Source organism: Schistocerca americana, chromosome 4 (assembly GCF_021461395.2).
Source record: "Schistocerca americana isolate TAMUIC-IGC-003095 chromosome 4, iqSchAmer2.1, whole genome shotgun sequence".
NCBI lineage: Eukaryota > Metazoa > Arthropoda > Insecta > Orthoptera > Acrididae > Schistocerca > Schistocerca americana.
In genome coordinates this window covers 449,984,681-450,003,294 of record NC_060122.1, presented here as the reverse complement: position 1 = coordinate 450,003,294, position 18,614 = coordinate 449,984,681, and the positions used below count along the sequence as shown (strand labels likewise).

Below are 18,614 nucleotides of genomic sequence, written 5' to 3'. Positions count from 1 at the left end.
CCATATAGCATTTTCTTATTTCCATTAACATCCTCTCTCTCAGTTCATCGCTCAACTTGTTAGGCCACTTCTCTCTTTCTTCTGTAACAACTAATCTTGCTTTATTCTCAAAGATTCTATATGGTTCCATACTATGGTCTGTCCAGTCTGTTAAGTATGTTCTAAACACAATCTTCTTGTGTACGCCAACAGTTCTTGTTCTTTCATTCTATCATAAAGTTCCCTTCCATTCTCTTCTGCTGCAGATTAGTCTACAGACTTTGTTGGTTATTGTAATAAGATTTTCTTTCAGACCTTTTCATACCTCCCAAACTTTATATACATATCTGCCCTACGAAATGCTGTCTTGATGTTGTATTGGAATTCTACTAGTTCATCACTGGCCTTCAGTTTCCACATCCTGAGTGGTTTCTCCTGTGCTCTTCTTAATTCTTCCAGCTTACTGAAAAGCAGACTATGATCAGTCTGTGATCACCAGGGATCACTTTAACTTCCAACAGTCTATTTTGCACCAACAATCTCTTTTGCAGTTGTTTCTCAATCTATAAGTCTACAAGGGATTCATATTTTCCATCCCATCTGTACCTTGTGATCTTAGGTTTTTTTGTTTTTGACACCGTAAGTTCTCTGCTACAAAACTGTTAGTCATTTGGAAGTCAAGGAGTCTCTTACGTTTGGAGTTTCGTGGCTCCCACCCATATGATCGACCCTAGAATACTCTCATAACTATCTCTTACAGTCCCCCACATGGGCATTCATGTCATCTATGATAATTGTTCCTCCCCTTCTTCAGCTTTCCTCATGGTCTTCTTCAAAATTTTCGTTTTGTCTGTAGTGCATAGCACTCAATGATAGTGATATTCTGTGAAGATTTTAATTTTAGTTAGATGTGAAGAATCCATTCAGAAACATTTTACATCTACTACGTGATCTTTCATTCAGTGATCCATAATAATGGAGACTCCATTTTTGGTTTAGGTTCCTCTGAACCATGCTAGATGGTATACCTCTCAAAGTTCTTTCAATCCTTGTCCCTTCTTTTTGATTTTGCTGAGTCCAAGTACATTGATTTTCCTTGTTTATATCAAGTCTAAACATTCCACTGTTTTGCCACCTAGCATCCAAATATTAAATTGCCATATTGAAAAACAATATTGACTTTTTTCTTTTCAATCCCCTTGAACCTCGCATCTGTTGAGCCGAGTTTTGCTTCTTTATTTTCGAATGGTACGGTCTAGCATCTCACTCTGCTTTCGCAAATCAACCGCCTTTGCATAAAGACAACTCAAAAATTCCTTGCTGTGGATCTGAAGGGTCTCTGCAGATAAGTTCTTTACTGCTTCTATGGCTCACAATAGCATCTCAAATTTACCTGAATTTCTAGCTTTGTGTAGGCAAGTACACACTGTGCATGTCTAATTTTTATTTTATTTTTGTACACATTGTGTGCACAACTCCATATTTTGTGCTGCAACTGCGGCCAGCAGCTGGCTCAACATAGCTTGTCACATCTGCAACAACAATTGGTTACAAAGCAACACTTACCTGGTTGTGATTGGGGTCTGGAAGTGGTGGTGTTGATGATCATGTGACTGTCTCTGCAACACCATCTTGCAGATGGTTGTCAGTGTCAGTGTGGGCTCCGCTGGTGTCAGACTTGGTGTCAGCGGCGGCACTTGGCTCATCACTGGGTGGTGCATTGGCACCAGTCAGTGCTGCAGCCAGTGGTGCCTTGAGAGCCAGGGCCCTGAGGTGGTCAGCCGATTCATCCTCTTTGGTCACGGACTGTCAGTGTGTCACTGTACTGGGCACTACACTAAGTTTTCTTGTGATTCCTGGGAGAAAGGGACTGTGCACCATGTGGAGCTTCTGACATTTATCCTTCTTTGTCCACCAGACTACTTGTTTTAGTATAACGAGTTTCTCAGAACTCCACAGGTGGGAGTTAGCACGACATCCTGTCCTTGGTTCTTGCCACCCACCTGGCCTTAATTTATGTTAATTTCTTCAGTCTCAGCTTTTCTTCACTGTAACTACTCTTTGCTTCACTCTGTTTTAGTTTTCTACAGCTTTCAATGTGTTTCTCATCTATTTGTCACTGCCCCCTCCCACTTCTGTTATGTGCAATGCACTTCGCTTACTCACTTTTATTAACTCATGCTCTATGTTTTAGTTGTAATCTGTCTTGTATATTACCCTGTCTTCCACCTTTAAGCTCTCAGGTTTTCAAATCTTATCTGATGTAGTCCCCAACAATCAGTTTTTCCTTCTCATCTAGTACGGTAAGTCTCCTCTGACCTGTGGTTCTGGGTGGGTTTCACCAAAATCTACCCCTTTTCCTAGACCTCTCCAGTCCTTTTCCTTCACCCTTCTTCCTTTCCCTTCAACTCTTCTGCCTGAAGGAGCCACTGGCTCCAAAAGCTTGCCAATCACAACAGTTTTTTTGTGTGTGTTGGTGAGTAGATTTTTTATCTGTCCAATTAAAAAACTGCCTGTTCTGCTTCCTGAGTGTTCTCACATGGTTGAGGTGTTGGGTGTTGTTAATTGCAGTGAAAATATATATATCTCGCATGCTCTTGGTGAACGACTGGAAACACATGACCATGATGACTAAAATAATTTCATGACTATGAAATCTAGTGTTCCTATTGCAGTTGTCACAACTGTTGCTGTTCTATTGCTACACAGACTGTAGAGATGAAATAAATGACCTTTGGAGGCACACTAATCATCACTATTCCCTAACAGATCATTAATTTGCTGATCTCCTGTCCCTGGATCATACCTAGGTCAGACTCGCTCTCCTACTCCCAGTGTGTTGTCACATGGCAATGGATTAATTGAACAAAAGAGTGACAGGATGGAAGCTACACACCAATGAAAGTGAGTAGATACCAGTAATGAAATCACGTATTCAGAAATTAGCATACAAAATTGAGGTAGCCATGTCACAATCTCTTCCTTCAAGCATTGCCCACAAATAATAGCCTCGTGATGAGCAACTGACTTGCTGTATGTCAAGTTAGAAATTACAAATAATTCCATAAATAGTTAAACTAAGAGAATAAATTCCAATCCCTGGACAATGTGGAAAGTAAACCAAATTTCAACATGTTAATGAAAGAAGCCAGTCATGGGTAACAAGTATAATAACAGAAAATAGCGTTTGGACAATAAAGCTTACCACAACTACAACTTGTGGAATTGCAATGCCAGCATCTTGTGGTGCAGATGTTGTGATAGCACTGTCATAATCACCACAAATGCAGTGCACTTCTTAAAATGAGTCGTGGCAAACCAGTAACGGATGGCTGAACACAAGAATGCTTCCAAAGTGATGGAAGGCAACACTTGCAACAAAAGGTGGTGAGTGCCATGTGATCAATCTCATGTATGCCTGTTAAGAAACATCAACTCAGTGGGGTTGAAGAGTAGCTGTCTGTGCTACCTATAATCTCGGATGCCTCACCTTGGTGTCCATCCACAGTTAACGACTAGGTTCCTGCGGCCAACATAAGAGGCAGTAGAAACGAACTGTTAGTGCAGCCTCTCTCTGACAGGCATACTCTCTTTGCCTCTCAGGCTGGGACCCCTTTTTGAGTGCCAAATCTTTAAAAGTTGGAGGAACTGGAATGCCTCCATCGCAATATGGCTTCAACTTAACTTTGAAATAACAGCCAGGGAAATTTGCTAGACTTCTCTATATTAGGGATTTTTTATTTTAATTGAAGTGGGTACATTAAAATTGCCCCACCCTCCACTCAACCAATGGTCCTCTGTGTAGGCAAGACATTGGTGGTGCCTGGTTGCTTTGAAAAATTAATAGTGGAAAAAAATGACAATGAAGGTTTTAGATTGATTAATTAATCAATGGAGTGGTTAGAGTTTAATATCAAATTATTCAGAATGTAGTTAGGAGTCTGAATCTGTTACCAAAATTGAAGTAATTTTATTTCTCTCTTTTGCTTTGTGGTGGGAGCTAGTCTAGACAGCTGCCATGGCCTCACCACATGCTGCATCTATGCCTATATACATCATTGCATTACACGTTGAAGGGGTACCTGTTGGTGTTGTGGTCTTCTCCCCTTGGAAACTGAGGACAGCAAAGTGCCACATTCACACTAGTGCTGCCCTGCTTGTATTTCCATGATCTGGGCACTCAGCAGTATAATATGCAAAAAATTTAGTTGCTTACCTTGCTGCCAACAGCGGTATCCCTTTGCAACTCGGGTTACACACTGTTAAAGCTGTTAATTGCACTGAGATAACTTTAAAATGTTTATGACATATGTAAGTGGCCATTTTTCTCAACCATGTGCACATTTTCTGTAGCAATCAATAAGAAATTAAGTTTTAGTGACTCTAACCTCACACCAAGACCCACACGCAGACTATGGGACCTGATGACTGGGGGTAGCAGCTAACCATGCTTCCCAGAACTTAGGTGGCCACTTGTATGACCCATACAGAGAACTCAGTCCTTGATTGCATCATAATGCATAACGAGCATCATGAAGTTTGCTGATTGACTTCTCATGAGAAAAGTGAAAAATCAGAACTGTTAGCCCAAAAATATCACACTTGTCAACCCATGTAAGGAATGCTTTAAACATATCTGTTGTTTTATACCAGATAAGCAGTGCTTACCATGTGTCCATTAAATATATGCCTCTAGTACATTTTGTTTGTTTCTCAGTATACTAATATTGCTTCAATCAGCACCTTATTTCTAGAGGGCCAATACTAGGAAGGTATTCAAATTGTGTCAAAAGCATTTCTCAATCAATTGCAAGTCAGATAAAGGCTAATTCTGGCACTTTGCTCTGTTCTAAAAATGGTTGACTGTACCATATCCACTTTTGAAGTTGACTTTTAGTTTTGCCTGACTTATGTTTCTATGCCATTAGTAATGATCTTACTAATTATTTGGTGCAGTATTGAAATAAGACTGCCAGGTCTGAAGTTTCATCTTTCATGTCTCTCTCTCTCTCTCTCTCTCTCTCTCTCTCTCTCTCTCTCTCTCTCTCTCTCTCTCTCTCTCTCTCTCTCATAATCTGGAACTGTTTAGAGAATTAACTTACATGAAGATATAATGGCTGTCACTGTATGAAGTTATATTTTCATTAGCTTTTTTGAATTTGCATAACATTACAATTTCTGTACACCATACCAGCATGTTACCAACTTCTTTCACTCTTTACTTGTTCCAAAATTGACAAACAGGAGTCCTTTATGATGCCTCAAAATTAATATGTAATCAAACCCATCATTGCAAGCTCCTTCCCAGTGTTCAACATTATAATGTATTTTGTTCAATAGTTTCCATTGCACTCAATATTTCTCCTTTCATCACAAAGTTTTAAAGTTACTCCTTGCTTCGCTCTGCAGCTGCTATTTTTCTTTAAAATGTGAATTCTCATAATAGATTCAAAATTCTGTCACATTTCATTACATATTGCAGGAAAAATAGTATTCAGAAATGTTTGTTGTAAGTGTTGTACATTACACACCGACAACTGCATTGTCACTCATTCAGCCGATTGTGACGGAGCCGCACCCCCCCCCCCCTCCCCCCACCCCTTCTTCTCTGGCGTGTCATTTATCTTTAAATACTACTAGTTCCACTACTACTATGAGTGTGTTTGATCATTTGTGATCATCTTTTGCACTATATTCTTGAGCTTGAGGGGCCACAAAAAAAGCATATTCTTTCAATTTTTAGCTACACGTTAATAGACTGTGTCATTTAAACATTAAATGGGGAGGAGGAGAGTGAAAACAGATTAATTTGTATTATTACTTTCAGCAGTAGATATGATAATGCTTATGGTATGTTGTTTCTAAAAACTGGTTAACTTTTTATGGCTTAATGTGTCACAATTGTTTGATTGTAGAGCTTCTTTGTGTGATGAGATAAAATGTTCAATTTATGTCGGTGTGCAAAAATTTCTATGTACTCAAAACCATTTTTGTTTAGAACTTATTTAAATTATATTTTGCTTCCCAGCATACGAAACAAGTATTCCACGATTCATCAGGCAGAGAGTATCACCATGAGTCTGGTTATTGGCTAGTTGACATGGATGTGAACAGCCCCCAGTCTGTGAAATCCATAGTTCCTCACATAGAACAAGCAAAAATGGTACATACTTCAAGTGAAGAATGTCGCCGCCAACTATATTGTGGCTTCCCATATCTGCTACCTGTCATTACATTCCTGGGGTAAAGACTTAATACAATCATCTTAAAGCTGATGTCCTTTCATTAGAATTATTCTGAATATCTAGTGATTGAAAATTTCGATTGTTCTAGCTAACCGTATTGTATTCTTACACACAAGTCAAATGCTAGACATATAAGTTTGCACCACTATTTCACAAATAATTAACAGTGCCCTATCTTTTTAATATTTTGACCACATTTAAAATTAATTTTCAGGAAGACTCACTGGATTCCTGCTCCAGATCCACCAGTTCCAATACCGGTAACACTGAAACTTGTATCCAAGGAAAATATTGGTAAAAATTTGCTGAACATGACATTTACAATAACAGGTAAATAAGTTACTAAACACTGTGTGTTGTGTAAAACTGCTGTGTCTTAACTATTAAATCTCCAGTGTGTAAGAAATGTGTGAATTTAATCTAGAAAAAAATTAAAGCGGCAGTTTCATACTTTGCATATGAAATGTACGTGTATGGGTAAGTGGCAACATACCAGAAATGAGGATGACATGGATGCACCTTTCTGAGTGTGTGATAGACACACTTAGGTGAGGAAACAGCCCATTGTATGAACTTTTTGCCACAGGAGGTAGTATAGGTAAGAAGAGTGTGGTGAGGTTATGGGGTAGGATGGGAAGAGGGAGTGAAGTTAGTGCTGTGAATATGGAAAGAGATTTTTATATTGAAAAGAAATTTCTGGCATATGCTGAATGTTGCATAATGAGGGAGTGTACTTATTTCATGTCAGGGTGTAAAGGAGAGCTTTTGCTAGTTACTATACTAATCAGTTGTATTTATAATTAATTGAGATTTCACACTGAAGAACTATGTTACTTGATCACTTTTCTTTAATTAATGGTACTGAAGTACTTCTATTTTCTTAGAAGATCGATGCAGAAAGCTTAGAGTCTGTGGTTTTAAAAGTCTTAAGATTTTCAAAAAGACTGTATTTGTTGGCTACAACAAATGTAAATATGTAGGCCAGAAATACAGCAATGCCTTCTTGAAGTAGCAACATTCTTTTTACCATAGTATTTGGCATGAAGAAACCACATCCAGTGTGATTTCACACATCCATTTTCCCCCCCAGGGGGTCCACAACTCTTTTGTGGATACGTGCGTAGCAAGCACGGGACCCCGAGCTAATGTGGCCCTCCTTCCTTTCCAGGCTGCATACCTTCCTTTTCCGCATCCTTCCCTATCCCCCATCTTCGCCCCCCCCCCCCCCTCCCGTCACCTCTGGCTCTTTCCTTTCCTTTCTCTCCCCGCCCCCCCCCCCCCCCCCCCTGGGAGTATGGTTTGTGCCTACGTCTGGAGACGGACACTAGAAAATGTAACACATTCTTCGCTTTCTCTGCTTGCATGTCTTCATCCTTCCTTTGTCCTTCTCTTTTCCTTACCTCTTCTCTTTACCATTTTCTCCGCTGCAGCGTTTGAGACCTCTCTTCTTTCCTTTCCCTTTCTCTTTCTTCCTCCCTGTGTGTGTCTGAAGGCCGACCCACGCATTTTCATGCGTAGCCGGTGACGGGGTAACGTGTAATTCCCCGCCCTGGGTAGACAGGTAGGACACGTACGTACCCCCTGGTAATGGCCAGGCCCAGGGAGGGGTGATTACCCGAGCTGATACCTTCCGAAAGGGCCGATTGGTCCCTCCGTCCGTTTCTCGGGAGGTGTGAACAATCACCTAAGGCGGGAGTGCCCTCAGACAGGGCCCCCACAAGGGAGGAGTGCGCCATCGGAGACACCGGTAATCATGGGGGATACTTCCGCAATGGTTTCCTCATCTTCCACTATGTCTGCTCACAAGCGTAAGTTCACTGAGTCTCAGCCACAGACAGTTCTTCCATTGTTGCCACAGTTCCTTGTTGTTTCTCGGTCTGACGAAGGTCACGACTTCTCCACGGTCAACCCTTTCATTATTCAGAAAGGTGTCGACGCAATTGCAGGTCCTGTAAAGTCTTGGTCCAGATTACGGAGTGGCACCTTGTTGTTAGAAACAGTCAGTGCCCTCCAGGAACAAAAATTGCTGCGTACTTCACTGCTCCACACCTTCCCTGTCTGGGTGGAAGCGCACCGCACTTTAAATTCCTCACGTGGAGTCGTTTATACACGCTCTCTCGACGGATTGTCTGACGAGGAAATTCAACACTACCTGTCTGACCAGGGCGTAACGGCTGTTCATAGAGTTACGAAAAGGGTTGACACGAACATCGTTCCAACCCGTACTGTCTTCTTGACATTTGACAGAGTTCAACTCCCATCGAAAATAAAAGCGGCCTATGAGAATTTCCGTTCGCCCCTACGTCCCAAACCTTACAAGTTGCTATCGGTGCCAGCGGTTCAATCATACCAGCCAGTCCTGTTCCAACCAGGCCAAATGTGTTACGTGTGGCAAGGATGCCCATGAGGGTGCTTGTCCACCTCCATCCCCTCGTTGCATCGACTGTATGGGTGACCACGCTTCTTCCTCTCGAGATTGCCCCATTTTTAAAGACAAAAAGCTCATTCAGGAAATCAGAGTGAAGGAAAAGGTGTCAACCTTTGCTTCTCGAAAATTATTCCCCAGTCGAAAGTCCACTGTGCCTCAGACAGGAAAATACATCACGGTCCTTGCCTGTCCTCGGCCAACAAAGGAGGCGGCCACGTAGACTTGTGATCTCACCTTTAGTGACACGGTCGTCAGATCGGCCAGCGCAAAGATCGCCCGTTCAACCTCCTCACTTTCGCCTGCTCACTCTATGGCTCACCCTTCATCGGGTTCTGCTAAATCTTGATCCCAAAAGTCAGACACCCGGACTTCCAAAACAGAGCATACTGGTGAAGATTTTTTACGTACCCCAACTTCACAACCATCGGTTCCTCCTTCATCTAAACATCATGTTTCCAAGAAGGCTAATAAGAAACCCAGTTCCTCTCCTTCTCCGCCACGACGTGTCTCATCTACAGCACCACCTGGTGGTAACCGCCCTCGGCCGTCTTCTGTGTCACCGAGGCGCACTGCTGGCGGCTGATCAACCGGCTGATCGCTGGTGGCAGGAGCTGCTCCTGAACAACCTATGGATCAGGATCTTCTGCCTTCGGCTGAGTGCCGTTCCACACTGTGGGTCGCAAGCTCTGAGCAGTCGTTGAGTTGACGGCAACCTTGGTCACATTCTTCCATTTTCTGTCCACCCTATGTCCATTATCCATTGGAATATCCGCGGCATTCGAGCCAATCGGGATGAATTGACAGTCCTCTTACAATCCTACTCGTCGGTCATCTTCTGTCTTCAGGAAACAAAGCTGCATCCCCATGACCGCTTTGTTTTCCCCCATTTTCAGTCAGTCTGATTTGATCTCCCCTCTGTTGAAGGCACTCCAGCACATGGAGGACTCGTGATTCTTCTCCATAATACTCTCCATTATCACCCAATCCCCTTAAACACTTCCTTCCAAGCAGTCGCTGTCCGTCTTTCCCTTTCTGGATACACCTTCTCTCTTTGTACTGTATACATTCCATCGTCCACATCAATGGCATGAGCTGATCTCCTTCATCTTCTTGGTCAGCTTCCACCCCCCTATTTGCTGGTTGGGGACTTCAATGCCCACCACCCACTTTGGGTATCTCCACATCCTTGTCCGTGTGGCTCATTATTGCTAGACGTCTTCCACCAAGCGCATCTTGTTTGCCTCAACATTGGGGACCCTACATTTTTGTCTGCCTCCACGACAAATTTCTCTCATTTGGGCCTTCTGGTCGGTACTGTTCCACTAGCTCGGCGCTTCGAATGGTTCGCCCTTGATGATACACACTCGAGTGACCACTTTCCATGTGTCCTTCGACTGCAGCCACAACTGCCATATATGCGCCAGAGACGCTGGAAGTTTGCTCAAGCCGATTGGACACTTTTTTTCATCTCTAGCGATATTCGATGACCGTCACTTTCCTAGCGTCGACGATGAGGTCAGTCATATTACAGACGTTATTCTTAAAGCTGCGGAACGTTCAATACCTCGCACCTCCGAATTGCCCTGGCGCCCCCCAGTTCCTTGGTGGAATGAGGCATGCTGTGATGCAATACGTGAGCGGCGATGTGCTCTTCACATTTTCAGACACCATCCTACATTGGCCAACTGCATCCGCTATAAGCAGTTCCGTGCGTGGTGCCATCGCATCATCTGCGATAGCAAGAAGGCAAGCTGGGACTTATTTACTAGCTCATTTAACACCTTCACTCCCTCCTCGGAAGTTTGGAGTCGGATTCGACGGTTATCAGGCGCGCCTAGCTTCTCCCCAGTCTCTGGGCTCACTGTCGCGCATGATACATTAGTGGACCCCGTCGCAATTTCTAACTCATTGGGTCAACACTTTGGTGAGATTTCGAGCTCTTCAAATTGCCTGCTAGCGTTCCTCCCGAAGAAACGTGCAGCGGAAGTGTGACCTCTTGCTTTCTCCTTTCAAAATCGCAAAAGCTGCAATACTGTTTTCTCCATGCGGGAAGTCCAACATGCACTCTCTTCTTCTCGCTCCTCCGCCCCAGGACCGGATGGTATCCACATCCAAATGTTGCTGCATTTATCATACCATAGTCTGTGTTACCTCCTTCACCTTTATAATCTAATTTGGACCGACAGTACTTTTCCCATACGATGGCAGGAAGCTATCATCGTTCCTGTTCCGAAACCTGGAAAGGACAAACATCTTCCCTCTAGCTATCGCCACATTTCTCTCACGAGTAGTGTATGTAAGGTTTTGGAGCATATGGTGAATTGCTGTTTAGCTTGGTGGCTGGAGTCCCGCAGTCTCTTAACACCTGCCCAATGCGGTTTCCAAAAGCATCGTTCTGCAGTTCACCATCTTGTAGCTCTCTCCACTTATATCATGAACAATTTTCTCCGGAAACGCCAAACAGTAGCAATATTTTTTGATCTGGAGAGAGCATACGATACCTGTTGGAGGACAGGCATCCTCCGCACACTGTTCTCTTGGGGCTTTCGCTGTCGGTTGCCCCTTTTTGTTCGCGAATTGATGGCAGAGCGCACATTTAAAGTGCGGGTGAACACTACTCTCTCCCGTACTTTCTCCCAAGAAAACGGGGTACCCCAGGGCTCCATGCTAAGTGTTGTACTGTTTGCCATTGCCATAAATCCAATTATGGATTGTCTCCTTCCTGATGTCTCGGGCTCCCTCTTTGTGGACGATTTTGCGATCTACTACAGCTCTCAACGGACCAGCCTTCTTGAACGACGTCTTCAAGGATGTCTTGATCGCATCCACTCTTGGAGCATCGAAACAGGCTTCCGCTTTTCTCCCAGTAAGACGATTTGTGTTAATATTTGGTGTCGTACGGAGTTTCTTCCACCTTCCTTTCATCTAGGGCCTGTCAACCTTCCATTTTCGGATGTCACTAAATTCTTGGGTCTTATGTTTGACAGAAAACTGTGCTGGTCCTCCCACGTTTCCTATCTTTCGGCTCGCTGTCTGTGATCCCTCAACGCCCTCCGTGTCCTGAATGGTACCTCTTGAGGAGTGGACCGAGTGGTCCTTCTCCGCCTCTATCGCGCCTTAGTGTGCTCAAAATTGGACTATGAAAGCATAGTTTACTCCTCTGCTCGGCCGTCTATTCTTCGGCGTCTCGACTCTATCCACCACCGTGGATTACGTTTAGTGTCTGGAGCTTTTTACACCAGCCCTGTGGAAAGCCTTTATGCTGAGACTGCTGAACCTCCGCTGTCTAATCGGCAAGCTGTCCTTCTAAGTCTTTAAGCTAGCCATTTGTCTTCCATGCCCGCTAATCCGGCCCATGACATTTTTTTCGACACCTCCATGGATTTAGGGTATGCAGGCCGCCCTTCCTCCCTACTACCACCGGCAGTCCACTTCCGTCAACTGCTCCATTCTCTTTCTTTCCGCTTTCCTCAAACTTTCTTGACAACTTGGGGTACGGCACCGCCTTGGCTCTGTCCCCGGACCTGCCTGCTCTGTGATCTTTGTCAGTTTCCCCAGGATGGTACCCCTTCACTTGTTTATCATCGGGCATTTTCTGCTCTATGCGCAAAAATGAAGGATGCCCCATTTATTTACACAGATGGCTCAAAGACATCATTTGGTGTAGGGAGTGCCTATATTGTTGGAGACACCCCAAATCGATTTAGACTTCTCGACCAGTGTTCGGTTTATACAGCGCAGCTTTACGCTGTTCTCCAGGCTGTCCAATACATCCGTCGCCATCAGCAGATACAGTATGTTATCTGTTCAGAGTCTCTCAGCTCTCTCCTCAGTCTCCAAGCTCTCTACCCTGTCCACCCTCTGGTCCAGCGGATTCAGGACTGCCTATGCTTGCTCCACTTGGGGGGCGTCTCGGTGGTGTTCCTCTGGATCCCATGATACGTTGGTATCTGTGGAAATGAGGCCGCCGATATAGTGGCCAAGGCTGCAGTCTCTCTTCTTCGGCCAGCTATTCTCACAATTCCCTTCGCCGATCTACGGAGTGTTTTATGTCGTCGTGTTGTTTTTTTTATGGCATGCACATTGGTTGACACTTCCCCATAATAAATTGCGGGACGTGAAAGCTCTTCCCTGTGCTTGGACCTCTTCCTCCCGAATGCGTCGTCGGGAGGAGGTAATTTTAACTAGACTCCGGATAGGGCACTGTCTTTTTAGCCATCGATATCTTTTAAGGGGCGATCCTCCCCCACTCTATCCCCACTGCTCTCAGATGTGGACGGTAAGACACCTTTTACTTGAGTGCCCCTATTTTACTCCGTTATGCGCCCGTCTACAGCTGTCGCCTGAAATATCGTCCATTTTAGCAGATGACACGCGCTCAGCCAATCACGTTCTTGAGTTTATTAGTGCCAGTGAGATGACGGCAGTCGTTTGAAACTCTTTTTGGGGACAACCAACCCCTTTCTGTAGTGGTTTCTTAAGCTTTCCTTCTGCTTTTAGTTTCTCCAATTCTTTGAGTTTCGTTCCCATTGCTGCTGGTTTCCATTTTCGTTTTTTACCTTTTCCTAAGTCACAGACCGGGTGTTAATGACCATAGCAGTTTTGTGCCCTAAAACAAAAAACAAAAAATTCCATTTTATAACTTATTTTTTAGTATCACCGATCCACTTATCCCCAGATGTAGTGTACGTGACAATTTCTCTTATCCTTGTGTACCTCTGGATGAATGTACATATGTTACTGGAATATTGTTTTTATTAATAAGATAAATGCATACTTAACTACAGATAACAGAATTAAGTGTTGCTTCAAAGTTCATGATACTCATCCACAGGAAAACTCCTTGAATGTTGTACATGACCAGGGAAAGCTCACACATCATCTGTTCAATTTCCATCATCTATTTTCAGGGTGAGTGCCGGAGTGCAGGGAGGGAAGAAAGGAAACTCCACTGTGTGTGTGTGTGTGTGTGTGTGTGTGTGTGTGTGTGTGTGTGTGTGTGTGTTTGGTTGACACTTCCCCATAATAAATTGCGGGACGTGAAAGCTCTTCCCTGTGCTTGGACCTCTTCCTCCCGAATGCGTCGTCGGGTGCCATGTAGATTTGATGGAACAAACACTGCCCTCTGTGTTACCAACAAGAGGAATATGCTGCACATTTTGTTCTTTGTGTGTAGATTAGGACAGATGTACAGGTTTGATCAACATTTCAAGCTTGCAATTGAAATGATGTTCCTTATAACTTGATAAGTCTACATATTGATGTAGACAATGATCATGTAAGGCATTATGCCCTCTCATTCATTAAAATTGTGAAAGTTGTAATTTTTACGTTGATTTTAGTGGCCAAGACGATGCAGATGCACCTGTTACTGTATGAGAATGAGCTTACTAAAAATATTTCAAATACATGATAAGGTTTTTACTCCAATGAATAGATTTTATGGGAACCACTGTTTTCTTTCAACTGATTGGATCTGTTTGGCTTTACAAACACCCAAAATTTAGTGTAGAGAAATGAAATGCTAGATATCACAGTATAATTTCAAAGAAAATCTAAGGGAGGAAACTTCTAACACTATCTACCATCTGCCACATGCAGCATAGTAGCTTGCAGATGACAGATTATTGTGCAAACGTGTGTTGCTTGAATGTGGTCATTCCCTTTGACTGGTAATTGGAAGTGGTCGTGTCTGTGTTGACATTATGTAAATTGCTGGTGGTGTATGATATATTGGAGGGCTTGGTCAGAAATAAAAGTGATAGAAGTCAGAAGCTCCAGATGGGCAATCATTTAGAAAAAAATGACATTTTAGGCATAGTTCTGTGATACTGTAGGTGTACTATTCCCTAGTGTTTTCTTTCCTTGGTAGAAGTCACCTCAAGGGAGATCAATTTTTGTTCTATCTGTTGTTTTTTTCTTCTGTAAATAATTTTGTCTCCATGACTAAATAAACTAATTGTTTGGTAGTATTCACACCTGTCACCAACTGTTTCCTTTATAATTGCAATTATTGCATTCTTCTTGAAGTCTGTGGGTATTTAACCTGTCTGATTTATTTTGCAAATTAGGTGGATTTTTTTTTGTGTGTGTATTCTCCAAAGGATCTAAATAATTCTAGGAGAATCTCACCTACTGAAAATGCCATATCTCCACTTTGATCAGGGCTTCAAATCCAACATACTCTGCAAGCAGATGACAAATGCAGACGTGTGAACACTGTACCACCTCAAACGTCATGGAGTGGGGAACCATGCAGAGACTTCAGAGGAGACAATCTAGATAACATTTACTTCTTAGACTAACTAATATTGCAACAAGAAACACAAAAGGCATTTTAAAGAAGATTGCACTGCAATAAGTTTAACAAATGAACTAAAAATTTAATGCTTCCACAAAATGTTACACTGAAATAGTTATATATTTCTCATTCTACTTAACCATAAATAATGAATGTAATGATTTTAATCAGTTTGTGCACTCTTTATCTTCTTACTCTTTTTTTCTGTATTCAGTGAAATGATTCATGTGCTTTGTAGATGTAGTGTGCAGTTAAGGTTACAGTCTGACATTTTCACGTAGGAATTTTAAAGCTCTTTGGTGTTGGAAATACTTCTTCAAAGATCGATGTGGAACAAAATATTCATATTATGCTTGTAGCCGTCTTGTGTAAATGAGGAAATCAATCTTGATGGAAGTCCTTGCAGAAATCTAGAACATTTGCCTTGTTATTAAATTTGTCATTGATGTCCATGTACATAAAGCTGCAGGTCAGTGCAAATGTCAGCAATATTCACTGAATGCCCTAGCACACCTCACTCTTAAATCAAAACTGGAATTCTTCCTCTATTATGTAGAACTGGTTGACAGTTTTTGTCTGTTTTAATACTGGAGTCCTTCAATGAAGATAATTTTACAAAAGAAATTGCATTTCCTTTGTCAAACTGATTCTTGAAAAGTGAGAATTTAATATTGAATGCTTGTATATGGTCAGTGAAATGTTCCAGCTGACCCTTACCCAGAAGTGAAGACTCTGTTGCTGCTGGTTAATAACTTCAGGAGAGATCTAAAATTGGCACATTCGAAGTTCATGCTCCATTATATTATCAATTGTAAAAGCACCACCACACATATATTTTGCTAAAGCGACATTCCTTGCACATAAATTGGATACCTCTGACTACATTGGGTATTGGTTATGGGAAGCTTTTTTCATTTTCTCTTTCACTTCTGCAAGGAATTCTGATTTATTTCCAACAGGGTTGGCACTGCTGCCTGCAGTCACACAAACTAAGAAGTTCTGTGATGAACCTATATTTTCTAAACTTCCTTGAACTTTATAATTGTATCCTTCATTGCTAACTACCTCCATGAGCTTTTCTCTGACCTCACTGTTCGCACCTTCTATAAAAATGTCCTGGTGTGCCATAACAAACTCCTTCCAAAGATATATAGGATGGCTCTGTCCGTTGTCTGCCATATCCTGTATGTGATGCAGTAGTGTCATGTTTAATGGTACCCTATAAGACAGTTACATCAGAAAACTACTCCCAGTGCAGATTGAAATGTGGAGACAGTGTCGTTGGGACAGCATTGTGTATCATCATTATTGCTTCTAGGTGCCACAGCTGTCAAAAATGATCCTCACCTGTCTCTTTCCTTGTGTTGTCATGACCACAATGTACTGTCATTCCCCGTGGCCTAGATAAACAGAATTGTGATTAAATTGCATTTATTCCCTTTAAAATTACACAAGCCGTCTTACCACCAGGCCGCCGAGTAAGTGACGCCAGAAACCATTTCCAGAAAGTTAAGTGATTTAGACAGGAATATAATTTAGTTTAACGCCGACAATAAATTAAATACGTGCATTAGTGTATCGTTTAGTCTTGCCGTTAAAGGTTTGACTTTTCTTTGCGTATTTTTGCAGAAAACACGAAAAGATCGTAACTTCGCGAAGTCGCGCTTAGGCTTAAATTTTGTAAACGTGTTTGTTTCTTGTTTCACGGTAATTTAACTAGTTTCTCGGTAACAAATAAGTAAACTACCGTAAATAGCGTATAACTTCATTGTTTTAATACAGATTTCAGAAAAACAGCGTAACTTTATATCAGAAACTTGCCTATATACATTTGTTTATAGGCCTAATTCTCGTAACGTTTTTGGAGAATCAAAGTTAAAGTATCTCGTTTAATTGTCCTTTTTTTCATTCCATCGAGTGAAATATATAATAAATAGCGTATACCTTCGTTGTTTTAATACAGATCTCAGAAAAACAGCGGAATTTTAAATCAGAAACTTGCTTATATACATTTGTGAATAGGCTTAATTCTTGTAACGTCTTTTTTGATTTTCGGTAATTTAATTGATTTATTCTAGCTAAAGTATTATTTTTGCCATGAGTGAGAAGTGCCTGACTTGCCGTAGAATTGTTAGTTCCGGGGTTTGGTGTGATGGATGCAGTAGTTTTTTTCACTGGGGGGACTGCAGTGGCGTGGGTGTTGGGAAAGTGGATCAGGCTCATCAGTGGTTATGTAGGATTTGCAGCAGAGATAGGAAGATAGTGGAACAGGAGGGGAAAATTGCTGCCCTTCAGGCTGAGCTAGATCAGGCTAGGGAAGATCTGGACAGGTTAAGGAGGGAGAAGGGCAAAGAGAGGTGGGAAGTGGCAACAGGTAGCAGAAGGAATAGGCCTAGAACTAAGTCTGACAGTTTTGTGGTGAATGTCAAAAATAAGTTTGACCTGTTGCTTCAGTTAGAAACTGATGAGCCTCAAGCAGAGGTAGGTGTAGACAGGACACAACAAACTTTCAATAGGAAATTGAAAAAGATTGTAGGAAAGTCATCGAAAAGGAAGAAAGTTTTGTTGTTAGGCAGTTCTCATGCCAGAGGTGTAGGCCAACTTCTGCAGGAGGAATTAGGACCAGAATACCAGGTCACAAATTTTTTCAAACCAAGTGCTAGTCTGGATCAGGTGACAGAGGATTTAGGTTCACTCTGTAAAGGATTTACCAGGGAAGACACCGTGGTTATTGTGGGAGGGCCAGGGAACAGCATCGACAGAGATCCTGGGTACAGTATAGAGTGTGACCTGGTAAAGATTGCGTCAGCATCGAGACACACCAATGTTGAATTTGTATCTGTCCTGAGACGCCATGACCGGCCTCATTTGAGCTCTTCTGTTGGGAGAGTTAATTTGGAGTTGGAACGGCTGCTTGGATCGGGTTCGGGGGCTCATATTGGTGTGGTTCCTGTTGATTATCTCAGTAGGTGGGACTATACCAGGCACGGCCTACATCTCAACAGGAAAGGGAAGGGGAAACTGGCTGGGGTAATAGCAGGAAATTTAAGGGGGGGAGGCACTGCCATGAATGGGAAAATACCAGTGGTTACAGGTGTTGGAGCAGCACCTTTTTTAGGATAGGTAAGACAGAAAGATGTCAAGTTCTACGAGAGGTCATGATTGAAACAAATCTTCAGTTTAGGAAAGAAATTAAACAGCACAATTCTAGCACATTGGATCACCAATCACAGCTATCAATTATAAATTTTCACCAGTCACCAGAAATTTTATCTCCACCAAGTTGTATCTCAGTCCTAGGTAATTCCATTGATGGATTAAAGTCACCCAACCCAGTTGACATAATCTGCCTCTCTGAACACCATGTGACCACTGGTATAGGAACTAGGCCTAAGCACAATGAGAAACTCAGACAGGAGAGTACTGCAAATGTTAGAATAAGGAAAGGTTCTCATAAAAGTATAATTAAAAGTATAATTACCTTAGGGGGGAAAAGGTAAGTCTTTCCGGTCCCGGGATTGGAATGACTCCTTACCCTCTCCCTTAAAACCCATTTCCTTTCGTCTTCCCCTCTCCTTCCCTCTTTCCTGATGAGGCAACAGTTTGTTGCGAAAGCTTGAATTTTGTGTGTATGTTTATGTTTGTTTGTTTGTTTGTGTGT

The 18,614-nt window shown here is 42.4% G+C and overlaps 1 protein-coding gene across 3 annotated transcripts in view; it reads left to right on the top strand.

The window, feature by feature from the left end:
* Positions 1-18,614, top strand: part of LOC124612298 (endoplasmic reticulum metallopeptidase 1-like) — a 474,311-nt gene that overhangs the window by 445,869 nt on the left and 9,828 nt on the right. For all 3 annotated transcript variants that reach the window (XM_047140409.1, XM_047140408.1, XM_047140410.1), the window contains 2 exons: positions 6,008-6,222; positions 6,439-6,554. In XM_047140409.1, coding sequence (XP_046996365.1) covers positions 6,008-6,222; positions 6,439-6,554 — 331 coding nt within the window. The remainder of the gene's footprint in view (positions 1-6,007; positions 6,223-6,438; positions 6,555-18,614) is intronic.